This window comes from Muscardinus avellanarius (genome assembly GCF_963383645.1).
Source record: "Muscardinus avellanarius genome assembly, chromosome: 2".
Taxonomy (NCBI): domain Eukaryota; kingdom Metazoa; phylum Chordata; class Mammalia; order Rodentia; family Gliridae; genus Muscardinus; species Muscardinus avellanarius.
The window spans coordinates 171163632-171186534 of NC_137787.1; the positions used below are offsets into that span (position 1 = coordinate 171163632).

Consider the following 22903-nt stretch of genomic DNA (forward strand, 5'->3'; position numbering starts at 1 on the left):
TGCAGCTTACTCAAAACTTTCCTTTTTTTATTTTGCTTATTATAATGTCTCCTTTCAGTACCTAATGTACTACACCTAATGTTCCCTTTCACTAACTGCCTAATGTACCTATAATATATGGTACACTGTGGCATGTGTATTTGCATTGCAATGCTATTTCCAAATACACTCATTCATCCTTTGAGAATCTCTGTGTGTTATTTAGGTTCACATATCTTTCACTTGCTAGTTTAAAAAGTCACAGGACATGGAGGCTTTTGAGACGTGTCTGTGCAGGAATGATTTAACGTTGCTTTCTTCTTCACCATGTTCCTCTGTCCTGGGCAAATCAAAGTATTCAGCCCCGTAGCTTCAGACTGTGATTCTCATCTGGCATACCATCTCACACAAACCTATTACATAACTATCGAGTAAAAACAAAATAGGCAGCTCTAGCGATGGCAGCTTCCATTAATCCATTAAGAGCAGAACTGGAGGTAGGTGTGTGCTTTCAGTTCCCTTATCACAAGAGCCACTTGTTAACTGAAACCAGAGAACAGTACAGGCACCATCTAGCCGGGTGTGGTGGCTCACGCTTAGCCGGGTGTGGTGGCTCACGCTTATAATCCCAGCATTCGGGAGGCTGAGACCTGAGGATTGTGGTTCGCAGATAGCCTCAGCTACTTAGTGAGGTCCTCTGCAACTCAGTGAGACCCTGTTTCAAACAAAAGAATAAAAAATAGGGCAGGGGGTGTAGCTCGGAGGTCGAATGCCCCTGAGTTCCATCCCCAGACTCGCAAAAAAAAAAAAAAAAAAAAAAAAAGGATCAGGCGCCGTCTGCTTTAAAAGGCTTGACTGCAATGCTTTACTGCCCTAACCGCCCAGTAGAGTGGCCGACTGTTCTCATTTACCTAGAATTTTCCTGGTTTTAGCACTGAAATGCCTTAGTCCTGGGTAAACCAACAGGACACATTCTCCATCCTAAGAAAAGACAAACTAAATAAATCTTTGATGCGTTTTCCCACCAGTAACATTCAGGCAAAAAAAAAAAACTAAAAATTATTTCTTCAAGAGAAAGATTATGCAAAGATTTCTAAAATTAAAGTATATGTGTGTACAAATATGCATAGATGTACACTCACTGCTAAGCTTCCTGACATTCTAGTTTCTTTATCTGCAAAATACAATCACAGGACTATTAGGTTTTGGTGACAGTTCAATGGGTTGATAGCATGCAGCTTAGTGCCTGCTACAATAATAAGCACTCAAGAATGATTGCTGCTTTGTTAAGTTTCGAACCTTCCTAAAACTTAGATTTTTATATTTTCAAAATTCATGAAATGCTTGAATTCATTAAATGTTTAAAGTTATAGCTTCGTTGATATTGCTGGATTATGTTTTTATAGCATGTCAAAACCCATTGAAAGCCAGGCGTGGTGGCGCACGCTTGTAATCCCAGCATTCGGGAGGCTGAGACGAGAGGATCACGGTTCACGGACAGCCTTAGCTACTCGGTGAGGCCCTCTGCAACTTAGTGAGACCCTGTTTCAAAATAAAGAATTAAAAAATAGGGCAGGGGATGTAGCTTGAAGGAGGTCAAATGCCCCTGTGTTCCATCCTCCCTAGACCCGCAAAAAAAAAAAAAAAAGACAGAGGCAAAATATTTTCTCTTACTAGATTTGGACTCTAATCTGATTATCCTTTGACTTGAAAAATCCAAAAATCTTTATCAAGACAGGAAATACCAGTATTCTCAATATTTTTAACTTTTAATAAACAACAAACAAGCTTGATATTCTTTATCTTGTCTTTCTTTTTGTCCAAAATGCAAAACAAGCCGGGCGTGATGGCGCACACTTGTAATCCCAGCATTCAGTTGGCTGAGACTTGAGGATCAGAGTTTGCGGACAGCCTCAGATACTTAGCGAAGCCCTTTGCAACTCAGTGAGATCCTTAAAAAAAAAATGCAAAACAATTACTCCCCTCTATTAAAATATGGGCTGAGCCATTTAGAGTGATTTGCGATAGACTTGTCCCAAATCACCCATGTCATTTTATTTGGTGTCCTTTGTTGCTAGAATACAATATAAGACCCTCACTGTCTTAGATATTACTATCAAATAGGGTTCACCTTTGTTTGACATCAAAAGTCCTAAATATGATCAAGAACTCAGTGGTCTAACCAAGTGCTTCTCAAACCTAAATGCACATATAAATCAGAGTTGGAGTAATTTGTTACGCACAGATTCTGATCCCATGGGCCGGCATTTCTAGTGAGCTCCCAGGCTGTGGCTTGGAGCCGCACCTCAGTAGCACAGTGAGGCAGCGGTCCTCAGGGGGCAGCTCTGACCAGCAATTTGGGCATCACCAGGAAGCCTGTCAGAGATGCTGATGCTCAGCCCTTCTCCAGACTCTTTGCTTTGTTTTGTTGCATGTTGACAGCTTGTTAAAACACAGCAGGCGCCATGAACTTTGTGTCTGTGTAAGTGTCTGCTCGCTCACCCAAGCCCCGAGGTGGCAAGATCTCAGGAAATCTGTGATCTCAAAAGGAGCTGAGAACAAACATGCCCCATTTTTCTCCCCCGGGTAGACGCTACCCTTAATTTTTCATTCAGAAAGTCAGGGGTAGGATTCTAAATGAATGCACACTTTCTGAATAAAACATTCTGCAGTAATCTGTGCTGTCAGGAGCTACCCCGGTGATTCCAACTCAGAGAATCTCTAAGATCCACAGCTCTTGACAAACATGGTGGCACATGCCTGTAATCTCAGTACTTAGGTGGCTGAGACAGGAGGGTCACAAGTTTGCAGCCATCCTCAGCACTTTAGCCAGACCCTGTTTCAAAAAAACTTTTTTTAAACGTGGGGATCAAGCCGGGCGTGGTGGTGCACCCTTGTAATCCCGGCGCTTGGGAGGCGTAGACAGGAGGATCGCGCAGGTTCGGAGCCAGCCTTGCTGGCTTCAGAGACCCTGTTTACAAATAAAAATATTTTTTAAAAAAATGGTCTGGGAGTGTAGCCTAGAGAGAAGGGTTTCCAGGAACCATAGTACCACCAAAAAAAAAAAAAAAAAAAAAAGGGTGGGGAGCTAAGGGTATAGCTCTAAGGTAGAATCCCCAGTACCAAAATAAAAAAATAAAAAAATAAACTACTGCTCTGAACAATAGTGCTTACCTAAGTGGACAGAATACAGAATATTATGCTGTTTCCCATTAGGACAGAAGTCAAGGCTGTCTTGGGTCTGAGACAACCAGGACATAGCTAAGTTAACCTCAAGAAAGGAGTGCTTAACAGATTTACCCACACTGGTGAGTGGACTCCAGGAAGACAGACCTGGCCACCGGGGCTGGCTGAAATCAAGCAGATGCATGAGCACCACTGACACCAGCACTTGGCCCAGCATTTGGCCCACAGGAGTCTGACCAGAGTTGACAGAGCAGTAATGAATTGCCTAGCAAAGCTTATCTGTTTGCACAAAGCCTCTGCTATGCAGGTGTGTTAGTCAGCTTTCTGCTGCTGTGACAAAATACCTGAGGAAAGCCAACTTCAGGGAGGAAGGGTTGGTTTGGGCTCCTGGTTTCAAAAGTTCCAGTCTCTAGCCAGTTGGCTCCCTTGTTTTGGGGCTTGTGGTGACTCAGAACATCAGGCAGGGAGCCCGTGGTACAACAATCTGCTTATCTCACAGCAGTGGGAACCAAAGAGAGGGAAGACGGGGCTGGGGTCCCAATACCCCCTTTCAGAATGTACCCCAGTGACCTAATTTCCTTCCACTATACTTTCTACTATGCCTAAAGGTTCCACCAGCTCCCAACAGTACCATCAGCTGGGGACCAGTCCTTCTATACACATGCTTTTGGGGGACATTTAAGTCAAAGCTGTAATAGCAGGGGCACTAAAACAAAAAAAAATTGAAGGGTGAAAATTTGGCATTTCCCAAAAAAAGCATCCAAGTAGACACCATGGAGATAATAACATTATTCAACGTCTTTATGCTCTTTTTACTGTTTAGTGTGACTAAGTATCGTCTCTAGAGCCAGACTGATGGTTTCCAAATCCTGGCAGCTCTGCTGTGAAGCAGCAGGAAAACCTTGGGTGAGTCACTTATCTTTCACTTCCTCAGTCGCTTTATCTGTAAAATGGGGATAATGAAGCCAGGCGTGGTGGTACACGCTTGTAATCCCAGTACTTAGGAGGCTGAGACAGGAGGATTGCAGGTTCAAAACCAGTCTCAGCAACTTAGCAAGACTCCGTTTCCAAATTTAAAAATAAATAAATAAATAAAAAGGGCTAGGGGTGTAGCTTGGAGTTAGAATGTCCCTGGATTCAATCCCCAGTACCTTGAACATGCAAGTGCTTCTTCTTCTTAAAAGAAAACCTGCTGCCGGGTGTGGTGGCGCACGCTTGTAATCCCCACGCTTGGGAGGCGGAGACAGGAGGATCGCGCAGGTTCAAAGCCAGCCGCGCTGGTGTAAGAGACCCTGTTTCAAAAATATAAAACAGGTCTGGGAGTGTAGCCCGGAGGTAGAAGGGCTTCCAGGAACCCCAGTACCACCAAAAAAAAAAAAAAAAAAAAAAACCTGCTATATTGGATTAGGACCCCCCTCAAGACTTCATTCAACCCTATCTATTCTCAAACACACTGGGTGCTGAAGTGTCAACACAGGCATTTTGGGAAGACACAACTCACTTCATAATACTCCCTTACTCTCTGTCCTTACTGGTTCTAATTCCATCTGGCTTTTGAATCTGATTTATTTTTATTTTTTCAATCATCTTGTCCTTAATTAACATTTACCTAGTTCTATTTCAACTCTGTGTGTGTGTGTGTGTGTGTGTGTGTGTGTGTGTGTGTGTTACTAGGGATGGAACCCAGGGGTATTGTACTATACTCTGAGCTCCAGCCCTATTTTTTTTTTTTTGTCTTTTTATTTTTGAAACAGGGTCTCACTGAGTTGCAAAGGGCCTCACTATGTAGCTGAGGCTGTCCACGAACTGCAATCCTCCGGTCTCAGCCTCCTGAATGCTGGGATTACACCATGCCCGGCTTAACGTCTTTTTATACTGGAGATTAACCCGGCTTAACGTCTTTTTATACTGGAGATTAAATATAGGGGCATTCTACCTCTGAGCTATCCCTCAGCCCTATTTTATTTTTTATTTTGAAACAGGATCTAAGTTGCTGAGGTTGTCTTCGAACCTACAATCTTCCTGTCTCATTCTTTTATTTTTAATTTTCATTTTGAAACAGAGTCACTATATTGCTGAGGCTGGCCTCAAACCTGCAATCCAATACCTACGATCCACCCTACGATTCACCTCTCTTGACCTCCTGAGTACTGGGATTACATGTACCTCCATGCCAGCCTTTTATTTTTTATTTTGAAACAGGGTCTTTCTAAGTTGCTGAAACTGACCTCAAACCTGCAATCCTTCTATCTCAGCCTCCCAAATATTGGTATTAAGGAGTATGCCATTGCACCCAGCTCTTCTCCAACTTTTTACTACTGATTTGCTTCAAGGTTTTGCTTTTAGACATGATCACCACATATTCTCTTAGTCCATGTCATTAGCACACTGGTGCAGCATAAGGCACCCCAGGACTTGGACACACAGATTATCTCTCAAAGTTAAACCAGTAAAATACACATCCAATGACTTAGTTCTGTTCAAATGACCAAACCAAAAAGTAAACAAAATAGCAGACTTCTAAAAATTATGCCTCTGGAAAGCATAATATGCCACCCACCATGTCTAAAGATGGGGCATGAGTGCACTTCTGTCTTACCAGTCATAAGAAGTCAAATTTACCTTTCATAGGAACTACACTGAAAAGTATGTACCGTCATGTGCCCAAGTGTTGCACCAACATGCAAATGATCAGTATGGAATTCTAAAAGGGGAACTAAGAGGACTCATACCACCAGTTTTTCTGGTTCTTCGGTTTTCTGATGGCAGATCATGGGACTTTGCCTTCATACTCACAAGACAATGTCTACATTAAATCTCATATTTATCACTATGGATGGGGAAGCTGTGTGTTCTCCAGTGTGGTGACATTAAGAAGAGGTGGGTCAGGAGCAATGGCACAGGCCTGTAATCCCAGTACATGGGAGGCTGAGACAAAGGGATCGGAGGTTCGAGGCCAGCCTCGGCAACTTGGTGAAACCCTCAACAACTGACTGAGATCCTTTTTCAAAATAAAAAACAAGAAGGACTGACTGAAGGTGTCACCCAGAGGTAGAAGACCCTGGATTCAGTCCTCAGTTTCAAAAAGAAACCAAGGAGGGGGGAGGGGAGGAAGAGGAAGGGAGACCCTTAAAACATGGGACATAATGGGAGTTACAAGATCACTGGGTATGTACCTTCATAAGGTATATTCAACACATGCATAGCTGATTTATATACTTTGAATGAGCTATAACAAACATTGCAGAAAACAGGAATTTCTCTCACTGAAACATGACCACAGTGAGATTCGCACATTAGCTGTCATTGCTGTGACACTCTAATGAACTCACTGACAAAATGAGGCTGATTGATGTGTTGAGAAGTGACGTGTTGTCTCACTATAGGCCCAAAGCAACAGGGCCAACAAATGGTAGACCAGAATCAACAGAACTGTGGGCCAAAGCAAATCTTTTCCCGTCATAAGTTAATTATCACCGGTATATTTCAAGGCGGGCAGAAAGCTGAGTAACACATCACCACCATCGGAAATTCATCAAAAGAGCTAAGTTAGAAAAATGTGTACAACTGAAAGGCAAATTAGTGATTAGAAGAGCAAACTATGTATTTCCCACAGAACAATGAACAAAAATGTGGAAAATATGGAGAGGAAATGGCTCAGGTAGAGACATGGAGGATAAATGCAGAGTCTTAATATTGATCTAACATAGATTCAGAAGGGAAGATAGAACAGAACCAAGAAAATAGTAAAAGAAAACTTCCCCAAGATGAAGGAGATTCGGCTTTCCAGGAGAGTCCCTGGGTGACATGGGAATGTCAAACATATAACTAGGCCTTTGCTGCTGAGATGCTTGCCTGTATCCCTCTTGAGGTCCATGGCTATTCTGTATTTAAATTTAGCTTCAAGAGAGCATGAACTACCTCAATTCTATTCTGCTTGCTAAAGGTACTTAGACAAGTTCTGCATAGACCACGCTTTAAAGTCTGCAAGACTATTTCAAATAAGGCTCTGGTCCACTTTAATCTGTGTTTAGCAGATGTCTGATGCAAGGCAATATGACCCATGGATAATTGCTCTGCATGTTAGTTAACTAAGAAATACTAGCCAGGCTGGGTCTGATGGCACATGCCTGTAATACTAATACTTGGCAAGCTGAGACAGGTAGATCACAGTCTCAAGGTCAGCCTCAGCAACCTAGTGAGAACCCTGTTCCAAAACAAAATATATAAAGGACTGGGGGTGTAGCTCAGAGGTAGAATGTCCCTGGGTTCAGTCCCTAGTACCATACTAGACAGGCATGCATGGTGGCACATGCCTGTAATCCCAGTACTTGGGAGGCTGAGAGAGGAGGATTGCAGGTTCAAGACCAGCCTCAATAATTTAGGGAGAGTCTATGCAACCTAGAGAGACTTTGTTTCAGAACAAATAAATAAATAGGGCATAGCTCCAAGTTAGAATGCTTCTGGGTTCAAACTCTAGTACAAAAAAAATGGAGGAAGTAAGAGAGGAAGGGAGGAAAGGAGACATTAACCTGCTACTTTATACTTATGAGAAACCTACTAGCAAATTATCTGGAGTTAGTGTGATTTGGAGAATAAACTATAAATACCTTGAGTATCTACAATGGAAGAAGATTTCTTCACAGTAAAATTAATTTTATCTATTGTATTTCAGCAATAATTTTATAGGTCACATTTCTCCCTACATGCACTTAAAAAATTCCATTCAAAGCTAAATAAGTTGGTGAAGAAATAAGGGGCTTCATAGACTTGAAAAATAAATCCCCACTCTGGGAGCCATTCTGCTAAGTATTTGTTTTAAGTATTCTTTCCTGAGGTCTTATTGGAGCTTTCATTTTCCTGGTTAAAACTCAATTCACTTTCTTATCTGAGGGCTAAAGAAATAGAGCAGAGAGAACAATGGTAGAGAGACAATGAGCCGAGGTGGAGGCGGTGACCATTGTTGTTTTAAGGAAATTAAATATAAACTGCCTCAGTTTCGTCTGATACAAGAACATTCTCTTGGTAAGGGTATTTCAGTGCGCCAAATGAATTAACAAAGAAATGATCCAGGGAAAGAAACCCCCATGACTGCCACTGTGATTTCTCATAAAAGATCGGCTTTACATAGAAGTGAAACTATAATTATCATAGATTGACTCATTGGATTTTGCACAATAGTAGCTCAGGAAGGGCCAGGCTGGGGAGTAGAACTGAAAGTCCAATACAGCTATTCTGGACAAAGCTAAACAGATGCAATGTTGTTGTTTAGAAATGGTGTGCATTCATATGTTCCTAATTTATTGTTTCAAAATATTCCTGATGTACTTCAGTAGCTTACATTCTCCTACAAGCAGTTCTTTCCAGCTGGAACTGCTGTCCTCAAGATGAAAAGATGTATTCTTTGTCTTCTACTAGACCAGCATCCCAGAATAGGATAAAGGCCATGGCCATTAAAAACTCCATCTTCCTGACACATTTTTGTAGGGAGTAAAGAGAGGTTAAAATTCATTCCTATATTGGTATGATTGACTTACTGAGAGCTTCAGTTTTGCATTATTTCATTCAACAAATACTTGTTGAGGGGGTAGGGAGGGAGCCAGAGGAGGATAAGCAAGGGCTGTGTGCACGTACACCCCTATCACTCCGAAATACACTAAGATGTGAGACTGCAATGCACCAATAAAAGTATATTAAAAATATTTATTGAGCACCTACTGTTTATGGAGCCCTGTGTGAAACCTGAGATGTATTAAGCAAGAGGGTAGAAGAGAGAGTCCCTGCCTACAGAGAGCTTTCCTATCTAATCAGAGATCCAAAAAGGAGACTGGAGACCCTTGTGAACATGCAGGTGCAGCTCCTAGCCTACAGGGAAGGTACCAAGCAGGTTCTCCTTCCCGGGCTCTTTGTTATCTACTGAGGGTAACCAGGGTGCCCACATCCCCTAGTGGCAGCTGGTCACTTCTACCTGTGACTGGCACCCTGAGATTCTCTCCCAGCCTTTTCTACTCCATGCATGATCCACATCCTCTGCTTTCATTTCCCAAGAATATCTAACACTAGGTCATCATAGATAACAAATTTTCCCGAGGATACAAGGAGAACACTAGGGAATTGTGTTGAAAAGAAAAACTACAAGTTATATATGTGATCTCACAATCAATCAATCAATCTCTCTCTCTCTCTCTCTCTCTCTCTCTCTCTCTCTCCTAGTTTGGAGCCCTAGCACCACCCCCACCAATCCATGGAAACACCCAGTGGCCCCATCTCCAGAGTCTCAACACTCTTCCTCCACAGACTTCATCCAACAGAAGCAAAACTGCTCATCCTCACCCTGCAGAGACACCGCCTGTGCACAACAAAGACAGCCTTTCATTGTGTGTGTGTGTGTGTGTGTGTGTGTGTGTGTGTGTGTGTGTGGTACTGGGGATGGAACCCTGGGGTATTCTACCTTCAAGCTACACCCCAGCCCTATTTTTTTTTCTTTACTTTGAAACATGGTTCCACTGAGTTGCAAAGGGCCTCACTAAGTAGCCGAGGCTGTCCAAGAACCTCCTGTCTCAGTCTCTCAAATGCTGGGATTACAAGCATGCACCTCCACGCCCGGCTTGTGTTTCACATTTTCATGCAGAAACATTTAGTTCATCTTGGTCCCCAAACTCTTCCTTCTACATCAGGATTGGGATAGAACTACAAAGTTACAGGAGCTATTCTCCAAAACCGAAAGGCATTTTTCTGCAATGATTAAGTCTGCCACTACATCTGAAACAGCAGGCTCAGATGTTCAATGACTTTAAGTGCAAACCAATTAGCTAGGACTAGGAGGCCCAAGGTGAGCAGAGTTAGGTCTGGGCAAGCCGAGTCATACCAAATGATTCTAGGCAAGGAGGCCTGGGCCAGCCGCATTAAAGCCAACTCAGGCTACAGAAGGAAGAAGGAAGCAGGTATGTACCCCAGTAGTGAAGCAGAGGACCAGGCACCGAAATATGCAAAGGTGGAAAAGCAGTTCAGGAAAAAAGAAGGTCCAATTTCATTTGAGTGTATTTGAGCATTTGTTGTTTTTTGTTTCTTTCTTTCTTTCTTTCTTTCTTTCTTTTCAGTACTGGGGATTGAACCCAGGAACCTTCTACCTCTGAGCTACATACCCAATCCTACTTTGTAATCCTTTATTTTGAAACAGGATCTCACTAAATTACAGAGGGCCTCATTAAGCAATTGAGACTGGCCACAAACCTGTGATCTTCCTGTCTAAGCCTCCCAAGTACTGGGATTACAAACGTGCCCAGTCCCATTTTATTTTTAATTTTAGAAACAGGGTCTCACTCAGTTGCTGAAGGTCTTGCTAAATTGTTGAGGCAGGCCTCGAATCTGTGATCTTACAATCTCAGCCTCCCAAGTACTGGGACTAAAGGCATGCATCACCATGCCCAGCAGGATGAATTTTTAGGAATAGAACACCTAGCCTAGTGCTATGGTCCATGCCTGTAATCCCGGTACTTGAAAGGCTGAGACAGGAGAAGCACAGGTTTGCAACCAACACCTGGTAACTTAGCAAGACCTGTTTCAAAATAACAAATGCAATAGGGCTGGAGGTGTAGCTGAGTTCAATCTCTAGGAAGAAGAAGAAGAAGAAGGAGGAGGAGGAGGAGGAGGAGGAGGAGGAGGAGGAGGAGGAGGAGGAGGAGGAGGAGGAGGAGGATGATTAGTGGTGGTTGAAATATCTAGTTAAGAAGAATAAGAGGAGGAGGAGGAGGAGGAGGAGGAGGAGGAGGAGGAGGAGGAGGAGGAGAAATTAGTGGTGGTTGAAATATCTAGTTAAGAAGAATAAGAGGAGGAGGAAGAGGAGGAAGAAGGAAGAAGAAGGAAGAAGAAGCAGAAGAGGAGGAAGAGGAGGAGGAAGAGGAATTCGTGCTGGTGGAATACCTAGTTAAGAGTGAATATTCTTTTTTTCTAATGGTCTATAGACTCTGGGCACAGAGGATACCATCTAATTTTTCTATACACTGACTTTCCTAATGCCTGTGAGGAGTCCTATAATCATGGCTACTCTACTTCCTGGCTTGTTTAATTATTCACCTGCTGGTGAATATAAGAAACTCATTACAGAGGAAGTTTATGTGAGCTTCACTGGGTGGTGGTGAAATGATGGAAATTCCAGAGTTAGGACAAAGTGAAAGGGAAAGGGCCTGAGAGGAGCCAAGGGTATAAAGGCAGCAGCCCAGCCAGCCAGGCACTCCTGCTGGTCACTCCTGGAGCAACTCTCTGCAGGACACGATGCTCAAGGTAGTGTGATGCTTTATGTGGCTGGTGGAAATGGCTTTCCGAGCCTACTTCTTCCTTCCCCAGTCTTGCCAGTTGCCTCCTCCTTTGAAGAGCTGCCTGCTCTGCTTCAGAAATAGCATTTTAGCTTTTTAATAGCTTCTGGGCTGCCTAATTAACTGTGGGTTAGTTCCCATCTGTATTTTACAAAGAAAGAGACAAGATTCTATTATATCATCTTAGGAAGAAAATGAATTATTGTTAAGTTCATGGAATCTTAGCCTCTTCGTTTTATATGTGTCCTTTGTGGCATTGCTGGATTGCATTTCTAATTATCCGCTTGCTGTCACAGTCCCTCGGGGTCCCCTGATAAAGCTTTTGGAGACAGAGAGCACTATGGGTTGGTTTGGCATTCTAAAGAGCTTAGCACAGTGAGTTCACAAGAATTCAAGAAATGTAGAGTGTGTGTGTGTGTGTGTGTGTGTGTGTGTGTGTGTGTGCGTTACTAAAAATTGAACCTAGGGGCATTCTAACTCTGAACTACACTCCCAGCCTTATTTGGTGTTTCATTTTGAAATAGGGTCTCATTAAGTTCTGAGGCTGGCCATTAACCTATAATCCTCTTGTCTCAGCCTCCCAAGCACCGGGATCATGGGCATGCACCATCAGGCCTAGCTGGAAAATATATTTATTCAATGACTGTATAATGTGCCTTAATTTACACATTAGTTGCAGTATTTTTGCTAAAAAGAGATCCAGACTGCATGAAGAGAGCCAAGCAGCCAGAAAGATATAATAGACCTGGATGAGCAGAAGCTCACAGATACCTGTGTGTTTATTTCCCTTACACTTCCTTCCCCCCAGGGCCAGGGAGGAGCCAGTTGCTCTTTGGCTCAGTGTGGGTAGGGACAGGACTTGTTGGGGATTCCATGGACCTTACCTTAAGTCACCAGCAGCCAGTCCTCGTGCAGACTGATACCACAGCCACCTCCTAGGGTCTTTGTTGGCACCCCTGATCCCCAGGCACAAACCTGTCCCCATAAGTCACCCCTAGGTTGGATCTAACCACCAAGTGCTCTCAACTGTGGGAATTTTTGGATTGGGAAGACAGGTGAAAAAGAAAATGTTTTGCTTAGAACCAGGGATGCAACTAGTACTTGAAGCTCTAAGTTTTACTTGGTAGGTCATCAAGCCAATTATTTTCCCTCCTTTCCCTCCTCCCTCTGTCCCTAAGATGTCTATCCAAATGTCTAGCAGCATGAAAACCAGTGTTACTGTTATTCCCTACCCTAATAAGGAATGGAGTGCCAACACCCTTTCTTTCTCCCAGTCATCTTCTCTTCTGCTTGTCCCAGGCTAAACTCCCCTCATTTCTATGAAAGCTTCAGAGACCAAAAAGTGGCCCATCCTCATACAAATGGCAGGCACTCGCTGACTTGACCAGTCTGGAGGCTCCAAGGATGGAACTGGTTGGTGGTCAGGGTGAAGAACTTTCCTCTAGGCGCTGGTTTCTTCTCTGTGACTCTGTCTTGGCAATGAGCTCAGTCCAAAAGGTCCCCAGATTCCTCAGAACCCCTAATCCAATAACCCTTCACCCTACAGCTAATGTCTGCAAACAAGGCAGCTGATGCTCAGAGAGAGGAGGAATTTGTGCCGACAGTGTGGTTGTTAGAGCAGGGAAGGGAAGCCAGTCATCATTTGCTAAGTTCTAGGCATCTAGGGATTGGGCACCTTAATGCTGAGTGTTTTAGCCAGGCATGGAGGTGCACACCTGTAACTCCAGTACTTGGGAGACAGGAGGATTGTAGATTCGAGGCCAGCTTCAGCAATTTACAGAGACCCTCAGCAACTTAGCCAGACCCTGTTTCCATATTTTTTTTTTTTTTTGGTGGTACTGGGGTTCCTGGAAGCCCTTCTACCTCCAGGCGACACTCCCAGACCTATTTTTACATTTTTATTTGGAAACAGGGTCTCCTAAGCCAGCGCGCACAGCTGGCTTCGAACCTGCGCGATCCTCCTGTCTCTGCCTCCCAAGCGCGGGGATTACAAGCGTGCGCCACCACGCCCGGCTCTGTTTCCATATTTAAAAAATTAAATGGGCCAGGTGTGGTGACGCACCTTGTAGTCCCAGTGCTTGGGAGGCTAAGACAGAAAGATTTCCTAGGTTCAAAGCCAGCCTCAGCTACTCAGTGAGGCTCTCAGCAACTTAGTGAGACCCTGTTTCCAAATAAACTGTAAAATAGGTCTGGGAGTATAGTCCAGAGGTAGAAAAGCCCCTGGGCTCCACTCCCAGTACCACCAAAACATAAAAAAATAATAATAAATGGGGTAGGGCATAGCACGAAGGTATAATGCCCTTGGGTTCAATCCCCAGTACTCCCCCCTAAAAATAATCAGATGTTTTTAACTATACATGATAGACGTTCTCTTGTGAAGACATGTAGAGAATAAAATAACCACCTATGCTTTGAAGAACTGAATAATTTTAAAAATTGCTTATGAAATGTGAACCATCCTAACCAAGCCTTCCTTATCTGGTTTGTGGGTAGAAGCAGAGGGTCTTCTCCCCTGGTATGATCCCAGGCACTGCACATACAATAAGCTCACAGGGAGCCCATCATCACTGCCAAAGCTTGGTTCTCCTCTCCTGGCTCCACCCTAGCAATTGGCTCAGCTGTTTCCCCATCCAGAATGTAGGCTACAAGCAAGAGTCTCTCAGCTGTACCACCCGTCCCACTCCAATCCATTACCTACACAATTGCTGCAGAGATCTTTCCAAACACAGTTCTGAGCACATCCCCTCCTTATAGCAGCACTGTAGCTCCCCGAGAACCTCACAGTCCTCAGCATGACTTTCCACTCGTCACTTGATTCTAGGCTGCAAGTCCATTCTCCCCCCCCCCCACTCTGATCTCCTGTGTGCAGCTTAGCAGCTGACGTGTGCTGAATCCATGCCATCCTCTCTCCCCTCCCAGCCCCAGCCTCCGCCCTCATCCCCAGCACCTTCACCTGGCTAAGTCCTGGGTTCCTGTAACCACATCAGAACTCAAGGCCTCTGGGCTGTCCCAGCCAAGGAGAAAGACCAGATTCTCTAGTCAGTTATATAATCTCAATTTTTCCAGTAGCCACATTTTCAAAAGAAGAAATAGATTAAACTGGTATTTTAACTAAGAGATCCTAAGTATTATAATATTACAATATTGATATCAATATGTCAAACATTGTCTCTGCATGCACTCTATGGTTGAAAACTTTTAAAAGACCTTATATTCTTTTTTCATACTGTCTTCAAAATTTAGTGTTTGTTTTATTTTTATGACACATCTCAGCTTGGATTGGCTCCGTTTCGAGGGTCCTACAGCCACAGGAAAGAGAACACCATATTGGATATATGTAGTAGCACCAGATAGTTTCATTATCACCAGAGGGCTGGGATGTAGCTCAGTGGTCGAGCTCTCCTATCATGCATGAGGCCCTGCATTCGATCCCTAGTACTGTAGGGAAAATAACCACACAGAGACCTGTGTGGTAAAAAGGGAATCTTGTACCATACTTCTAAAGGCTTTGGTTTAAGAGAGTTATTTCAGTGATCTAGAGTAGGGGCCAGGAATATTGATTTTCAACAGGAATTCTAGGTGGTTATGACATACATGTCCCCCAAGCTACTCATATGTAAATGCCCTGATTTAGGAGTCATACTGACAAGAGTTCATGTCCAAATCCCACAATTTAAGAGCTATGGAGATTAGTGATTTCTGCTTTCTAGGTCTATCTACTCACCTGCAAGGTGTAGCGCTTCCCTGGAGTATTTCTGGATCAAGTACCCATGTAGGGATTTGTGGGTATTGAATGGAGGTGGTTGAAAGTCTCAACGCCATACCTGTCATGGGTCTAATAATGGCAGCTCTTGATGTCTGCATTCACTTGGTCCCAGCTGTCCCCATTTCAGGGGTGAGATGTCCCTCCATCTTCCCCTTGCTGTGCTCCTCTCCACCCATCCTGCTGTCAGCATTGCTTGGTAACCTGTGTCCTTGACACGACAGAGGGCACACCTGGCTGTGGTGCATCCCCACACCCTTGTGCTTCACACACAGATGCTTAGCATACATCATTTCTTAGAAACAAAATTAAAATTGATCAACTGGGTTTTGCCTTGCAGAGCCAAACTCTTTCCCTCAAGGTCTCTGTAGAAAATAAATGTGTAAATACAAAGTGGCATGTGGTGCTGTCCTGACCCTCTCCCCCTTACAGTCTGTCACAGAAAGCGTTGCCACCTTGATCCATGGTTTAAAAGTGGGACACCTGACAGATGACGTCATTCAGAAGAGCAAGAGGATGATTCTGGATACCCTGGGCACTGGGTTCCTGGGAACCAGCACAGAAGTGTTTCACAAAGCCAGCCAGTACAGTAAAGTAAGACACTCAAAGTTTAAAGATAACACCAAGCCTCTGTGCATGCCTACTCTGGGGTGGACTCAAAGGTGCTATACATGTTTTATTTATTCTGTGCTTAGTGTTCTAGAGCATTTCCAGCTAATGCTCAAAGTTTATATCATTATTCAATATAATTCTATGATTCTATTTCATTTTCTGATTTCAAACTTTATCTACAGTCTTCACTAAGTTGTCATCTTAAAATCATTTACTATTCATATCTCCCAATTTATTATTATGACTGAAGCTCATTTTAACCCAAGAATCTTAGAAGCAAAAGCACCTGCCACAGACCATTTGTTCATGCAAAGACATTAGGGTTCTCCCAATAAAAGGCTGTTGGAGTAAGTACAGCAGCACAGGTGTGTACATGGCAGGTGGAGCAGCCACACTCCGAGGGATGATTGTGGTATAGACAGCTAATCCACCATCCCCAGTATTTATCCTCAGTAAATTAGAGTAAATGCAGGCTCCCTTCCCTGAAGTACTTCTGGGCCAAGAACGGGGATGCAGCAAGACCATCTTCTCTCCCTCCCACATATAAGGCTGTAGATTCCTCTATGTTGATGAGAGAATTCCAATGATGAAGGTTTCTACCTAGCACAAGGGTCCAAATAAGAACCACTAATATAATGTCTCCAAAAATGAAGAACTGCTCTTGAAATCCAGACTTGGTGTGTTGTGCTCACTCTCTGTTTTGCTGATTGATATGCTTCTGTTTCAGATCTACAGTTCCAATATTCTCAGCACTGTTTGGGGTCGGCCGGACTTCAAGCTCCCGCCTACCTATGCTGCTTTTGTGAACGGCGTGGCTGTAAGGATGTTCACATATCCTTTTAACTATTAGACAATCATAATAATTTTAGAGCCAAAAATTATCTTAGAAATTGCCTAACTTCCACATTTTACATATGATCTCATTGAAGTTCAGAGAGATGAAGTGGCCTGTCTTTTCTCCTAGGTAGTAATTTCAAATTTCACGTTTTTATAGTAAATTGATCGAAGGAGTTAGATAGAAAAACACCCCAAGGTATCCCAACTCTCAACCTTGAGTATGTACACCAAAAAACATGAAACCCTCCCTCTTGTGTTTGGCTTAGCAATTGACTTTGATATGTTTGTTAGTGTGCTTCATGAACATTAGGGAATTTCCCTCTTCTCCCGTCCCATCCACTCAGGTCTCCTTATTTGCTCATCTATAGTATCCCCTTCTTCATCCAGAGTTCCTCTTATGACCCATTTTTCTCCCTAGCTTTCGCATATTAGGGGGAGCATCTAATTTCTTAATTTTTGTGACTGACTAATCTGACTTAGCATAATGTCCTCCAGTTCCATCCATTTCCCTATAAATGATGTAATTGTGTTTTTCTTTATGACTGAGTAAAATTCCATTGTGTACATATCCCATAATTTTGTGACTCATTCATCTGTTGATGGACATCCTGGCTGGTTCCATAGTTTGGCAATTGTGAATGGTGTAGCTATGAACATAGATACACAAGCATTAGTTTGGTAGTTCGGTTTCCACTCTTTTGGGTAGATACCCAGAAGTGGTATTGCTGGGTCATATGGTAGGTCCTTTACCATTCTTCTGAGGATCCTCCATACAGTTTTCCAAAGTGATTGCACTAATTTTAATCCCACCAACAATGTATTAGAGTTTCCACGTCTCCAGATCCTCACCAGCATTTGTTGTTGTGTTTTGAATGATTGTCCATCTAGTTGGAGTTAGGTGAAATCTCAGGGTAGTTTTAGATGGATGTAAGAAGGAGCAGCTCTGTTTTTAAGAAGGAATATACACCTTTCCAGGAGTCCCTACCCACCTGGGTAAGACCCAAGATCCAAATGATAAGACCCAAACAAATGATTTTTTCACAATCATTTCAGAGGAATCCTTTAGAAACATCATGAACCTGCAGGCTTTAGAGGGAGATGAACCTCCTGTTTGCAGACAGTAGAGCTGGGCTCTGGGCTCTTGGGCCACCAGAGATGGGTGGTGATTTTCACATAATCAAACAAATGATTTTTTCACAATCATTTCAGAGGAATCCTTTAGAAACATCATGAACCTGCAGGCTTTAGAGGGAGATGAACCTCCTGTTTGCAGACAGTAGAGCTGGGCTCTGGGCTCTTGGGCCACCAGAGATGGGTGGTGATTTTCACATAATGGGTTTTTGTCCAGGCCCACAAAGAGCAAGGAGCTGTTTTCCAAGGTTCTGCTGTCCCCTGGGCAGAGGACAGAGGGACAAGAGTCCCCGTGTACAGCCATGTGATATAGACTTACTGCCAGCTCTCACACTTTAGAATCAGAGAATCAGATCAAAATAATCTCAGCACAAACAAGGTTATTGTTAAGCTAAGTCTTTACTGGCCCCAAGGCCAATGCAATCAGGGGAACCATGGGTATTTTGTCTTCATAAATGCAGGTTCACTCGATGGACTTCGATGACACGTGGCACCCTGCCACACACCCGTCAGGAGCGGTTCTCCCTGTCCTCACAGCTCTATCAGAAGCCCTGCCTCAGAGACCAAAATTTTCTGGCCTAGACCTGCTACTGGCTTTCAACGTTGGCATTGAAGTGCAAGGCCGGTTACTGCAGTTCTCCAAGGAAGCCAGTGACATCCCAAAGAGGTATGAAGGGAATCTGCCCCCTGCCGGGCAGCCACACTCCTTCACCTGACAGGCATTACTTCCAAAGAGCCTTCTGGTTTGGAAGTGAAGATGTTAACATTAGCGTTGGTACATAACTCAGTTCCAGTTACACACCCAGACCCTATGTCCATGTGCAAAAGCATCACTTTAGAAGCACTATGGAAATTTTCCTTTAGGTTTAGAGACCCTGTCAGGCAACCAGGACCAGGAAATAAACTGAGACCTCTCGTTCCAAGCTGGTTCATGCCTTTTGGCATTATCAGCAGATATTCTGATATTCCTGAGTATTCCTCAGAGCAGAATCTACATCAATACTCACTAGCACCCTGTTGACTAATGAGAACATTCGGGACACCTTAACCTTGCTTTTCATCCCACAGGTCAAAACGGTTAAATGTTAGCATATCATATACTTGAATTAAATACTTTTCATTTACTTACTTATTTTTAGTACTGAATATTGAACCTAGGGGCACTCTACTCCGGAGCTATACCCTCCAATGCTTTTAATTTTTTTTTTTAATTTGGAAACCGGGTCTCACTAAGTTGCTAAGCCTGGCCTTGAACCTGCAATCCTGTCTCAGCTTCCCAAGTACTAGAAGTGCAGGCATGTGCCAATATGCCTGGCTTTTACTTACGTTGCCACATGGTGCAGCCTGTGGGTATTCTGAGGTCTTGTTTTACAGTTTGTATAAAGCCCTCAATTCTTAGTGTTATTTCAGGAATCAATAACTTTTGCCTTTCTGGCAGTAACTGCAGCAGCACCATTTATGAAGAACTCGCTATGCATTAAACACTATTGAAAACATGCAGATTCATCCAAAGCTCCCCAAATTCTTTGAGTAGACACCATTGTTATCGCTATTTTCTTTAAGAACAAAACAAAAATAAATCTACAAGCTGGGCGTGGTGGCGCACGCTTGTAATCCCAGAGCTTGGGAGACTGAGACAGGAGGATCGCACAGGTTCGAAGCCAGCCTCAGCTACTTAGTGAGGCTCTCAGCAACTTAGTGAGACCCTGTTTCCAAATAAAATAGAAAATAGGTCTGGGAGGATAGCCTAGAGGTAGAAAGCCCCTGGGTTCCATCCCCAGTACCACAAAATAAATAAATAAGTAAGTAAATAAATAAATAAATAAAATCTACAGAGAAACAGAATAACTTTTTTTAAGATCACACCACTAAGCTGGGCGTGGTGGTGCATGTTATAATTGCAGTACTTGTCCAGTACTTGTGAGGCTGAGACAGGAAGATCGCGCAGGTTCGAAGCGAGCATCAGCTACTTAGTGAGACCCTGTTTCCAAACAAAATATAAAATAAGTCTGGGAGTGCTCAGAGGTAGAAGGCCCCTGGGTTCCATCCCCCGTACTACCAAAAAAAAAAAAAAAAAAAAAAAAAAAAATTATCACACCACTACTAACTACTTGGAAGAGCAGAGACACCCCTCGCCAGAGGGTGCGATCGCAGTGCGATCCTGCCTCCTGGTGGTTCCGATGGGTAAATCTCTAATTCTGTTTGGCTTTTCAGATTCCATCCCCCCTCCGTGGTAGGCACTTTGGGGAGTGCCGCTGCAGCATCCAAGTTTTTAGGGCTCAGCCGGACCGAGTGCCGCGAGGCCCTAGCCATCGCCGTGTCCTACGCCGGGGCACCCATCGCAAACGCCGCGACTCCCACCAAGCCCCTGCACATCGGCAACGCCGCCAAGCACGGGATAGAAGCCGCTTTTCTGGCCATGATGGGTCTCCAAGGAAACAGGCAGATCTTGGATTTGCAGGCAGGGCTTGGGGCCTTCTATGTCAACTATTCCCCCACAGTCCTTCCCAGCCTGGATTCTCACGCCTGGCTGCTGGGGCAGCAGGACGTGGCCTTCAAGCGGTTCCCTGCTCACCTGGCTACTCACTGGGTGGCCGACGCGGCTGCAGCCGTGAGACAGCACCTTGCGCTTTCCGAGAGAGCCCCGCTTCCTGCTGAGCACATCCACAGAATTGTGCTCAGGGTTCCCGATGTCCCCTATGTCAACAGGCCCTTTCCAGAATCAGAGCACGAGGCCCGTCACTCCTTCCAGTATGTGGCCTGCGCCACGCTGCTCGATGGCGGCATTGCAGTCCCTTCCTTCCACAGCCACCAGATCAGCCGGCCACAGGTGAGAGAGTTGCTCCAGAAGGTGCAGCTGGAGCATCCTTCGGACAACCTGCCGAGCTTCAACACACTGTACTGCGAGATCAGCGTCACGCTCCGGGATGGAGCCACCTTCACCGAGCGCTCAGATACCTTCTATGGACACTGGAGGAAACCGCTGAGCCAGGAGGACCTGCGAGGAAAGTTCCGAGCCAATGCCTCCGGGACGCTGTCCTGCCACACAGTTGAAAGTCTCATAAAGACGGTGGGAAAGCTGGAAGACCTGGACGACTGTTGTGCATTAACCATGCTCCTGAAAGGGCCCTCTCCTCCGGAGCAGGCCTCTGAGCTCTCCAGCCTGTGAGCCTCCGTCAGGACCTCTCCAGAGGCTCGCCAACCTCGATGCCGCTGGGCCTGGGGGAGACTCAGTGGTTTACTTTATAAACAAGGTCTGCAGCTTCGTCTGCCCAGGAATAAATGAAGGCTTCAGACGAGGAAAGAGAGCAGAAGTAGAGCTCCGCACTATTGGAAGGAGTCATTTCCGGTAAATTTTGTGGGACCATATATATGCTCTTAACCAAGATAACATTCAAGAAAATCGCGAGTTTATAGGTAATCACAAGGGTTAAGCCACCTGTGATCTGTTCGCGATCATTTCAGAGGAATCCTTTGTGAACGTCATGAACCCACAGGCTTTAGACGGAGATGAACCTCCTGTTTGCAGATAGTGGAGCGGGGCTCTGGGCTCCTGAGCCACCAGAGATGGGTGGTGATTCTCACATAATGGGTTTTTGTCCAGGCCTACGCAGAGCAAGGAGTGCTTAGGAGAGAGACTGATGGGTTCAGATATGACAACTGCCACTTCTACATAGAGCATGTTGCCAAGTATCCCTCTGCTTTGGTTTCTCCATTTGTAAAGTAAAAAAAAAAAAAAAAAAAAAAAGAATCTGAAGGTAGAAAAAGGCAGTTTGGCTTTAGAACCTTTGGTTGGAACCTTTGCAAACAGGTAGGGGTGTGTGTGTGTGTGTGTGTGTGTGTCTGGAGATTGAACCTACAGGCATTCTATCTCTGAGCTACACCCCAGCCCTTTTTAATTTTTGTTTGAAAACAGGGTTTCACTAAGTTGCTGCGAGTCTTGCTATGGTGCTGAGACTGTCCTTGAACCTACAATCCTCCTGTCTTTACCTCCCAAGTACTGGAATTATAGGCATGGCCAGCCACCGCATCTGCCTTAGATCAACTTTTTTTTTGTGTGTGTGTGTGGTACTGGGGATGGAACCCAGTGGCCTTCTATCTCTGGGCTATACTCCCAGACCTATTTTATATTTTATGTGGAAACAGGGTCTCACTAAGTTGCTGAGAGCGTCACCAGGTAGCCGAGGCTGGCTTCGAACCTGTGTGATCCTCCTGTCTCAGCCTCCCAAGCGCGGAGATTACAAGCGTGCGCCACCACGCCCAACTTTAGATCACTTTTTTAAACAAAAAAATTTTGAGAAAAATGACACAGATGACAAGAGATACAATAAAGAATTTTTTTAAAGGGAGAAATGAGGTAAATGTGTAGGTAATGACATATAAAATAGTAAGAACACCATGTAGGGTTAGATATGCACCATGTGAAATCCTAGTTAACATGTGCTAAATCTCTGACTTTCTTTAAGGAAAAAGCAATGCTCTTAACTCCAGACATTGATTCCTAAGCATGCATGCTAAAGTCTCCAGGGTAACCCAAGACCCGTAGTACAGCATGTCACAGCCAGCTTAACAGGAGGAAAACAGAATTTAAAAAAATAATAATAAGATCAGGGAAAGAAAGAAACGGAGGAAGGAAGAAAGGAAGGAAGGAAGGAAGGAGAGAAAAGTAAAAAAAAAATAGGACTTTAAAAAAAAACATAAATGGTAAAAACCCAAATATATTTGTAATTACCAAAAAGAATAGACTAAATGTTCCAGTTAAATAAGACTATAACTATCTAAACATTCGTGTGTGTGTGTGTGTGTGTATGTGTTGGGGTTGAACCCAAGTGCATTTTACCTTCAAGTTCCACCCTCAACCCTAGTTTATTTTTTTTATTTTGAAACAGTCTCACTAAGTTGCTAAGAGCCTCACTAATGTTGCTGAGGCTGGCTTCAAACCTGTGATTCTCTTGTTTCAGCCTCCCAAGTACTGGGATTATATCTGTCTGAACATATTTTTTAGCGCTTAACAGCTTTATTAGCATCTAATTTAAATATCATTAATTCACCCATTTTAAGTGTACAGTTCAAGGAGTTT

The 22903-nt window shown here is 44.0% G+C and overlaps 1 protein-coding gene across 1 annotated transcript; it reads left to right on the forward strand.

The window, feature by feature from the left end:
• Nucleotides 1–437: 437 nt before the first annotated feature.
• On the forward strand, nucleotides 438–21176 carry ACOD1 (aconitate decarboxylase 1; the record flags this gene model as incomplete). Its single annotated transcript, XM_080689487.1, is given in 6 exon segments — nucleotides 438–476; nucleotides 15676–15837; nucleotides 16583–16672; nucleotides 18285–18490; nucleotides 20038–20974; nucleotides 20976–21176. Coding segments are annotated over 6 exon segments (1635 nt in total).
• Between the last annotated feature and the right edge of the window lie 1727 nt (nucleotides 21177–22903).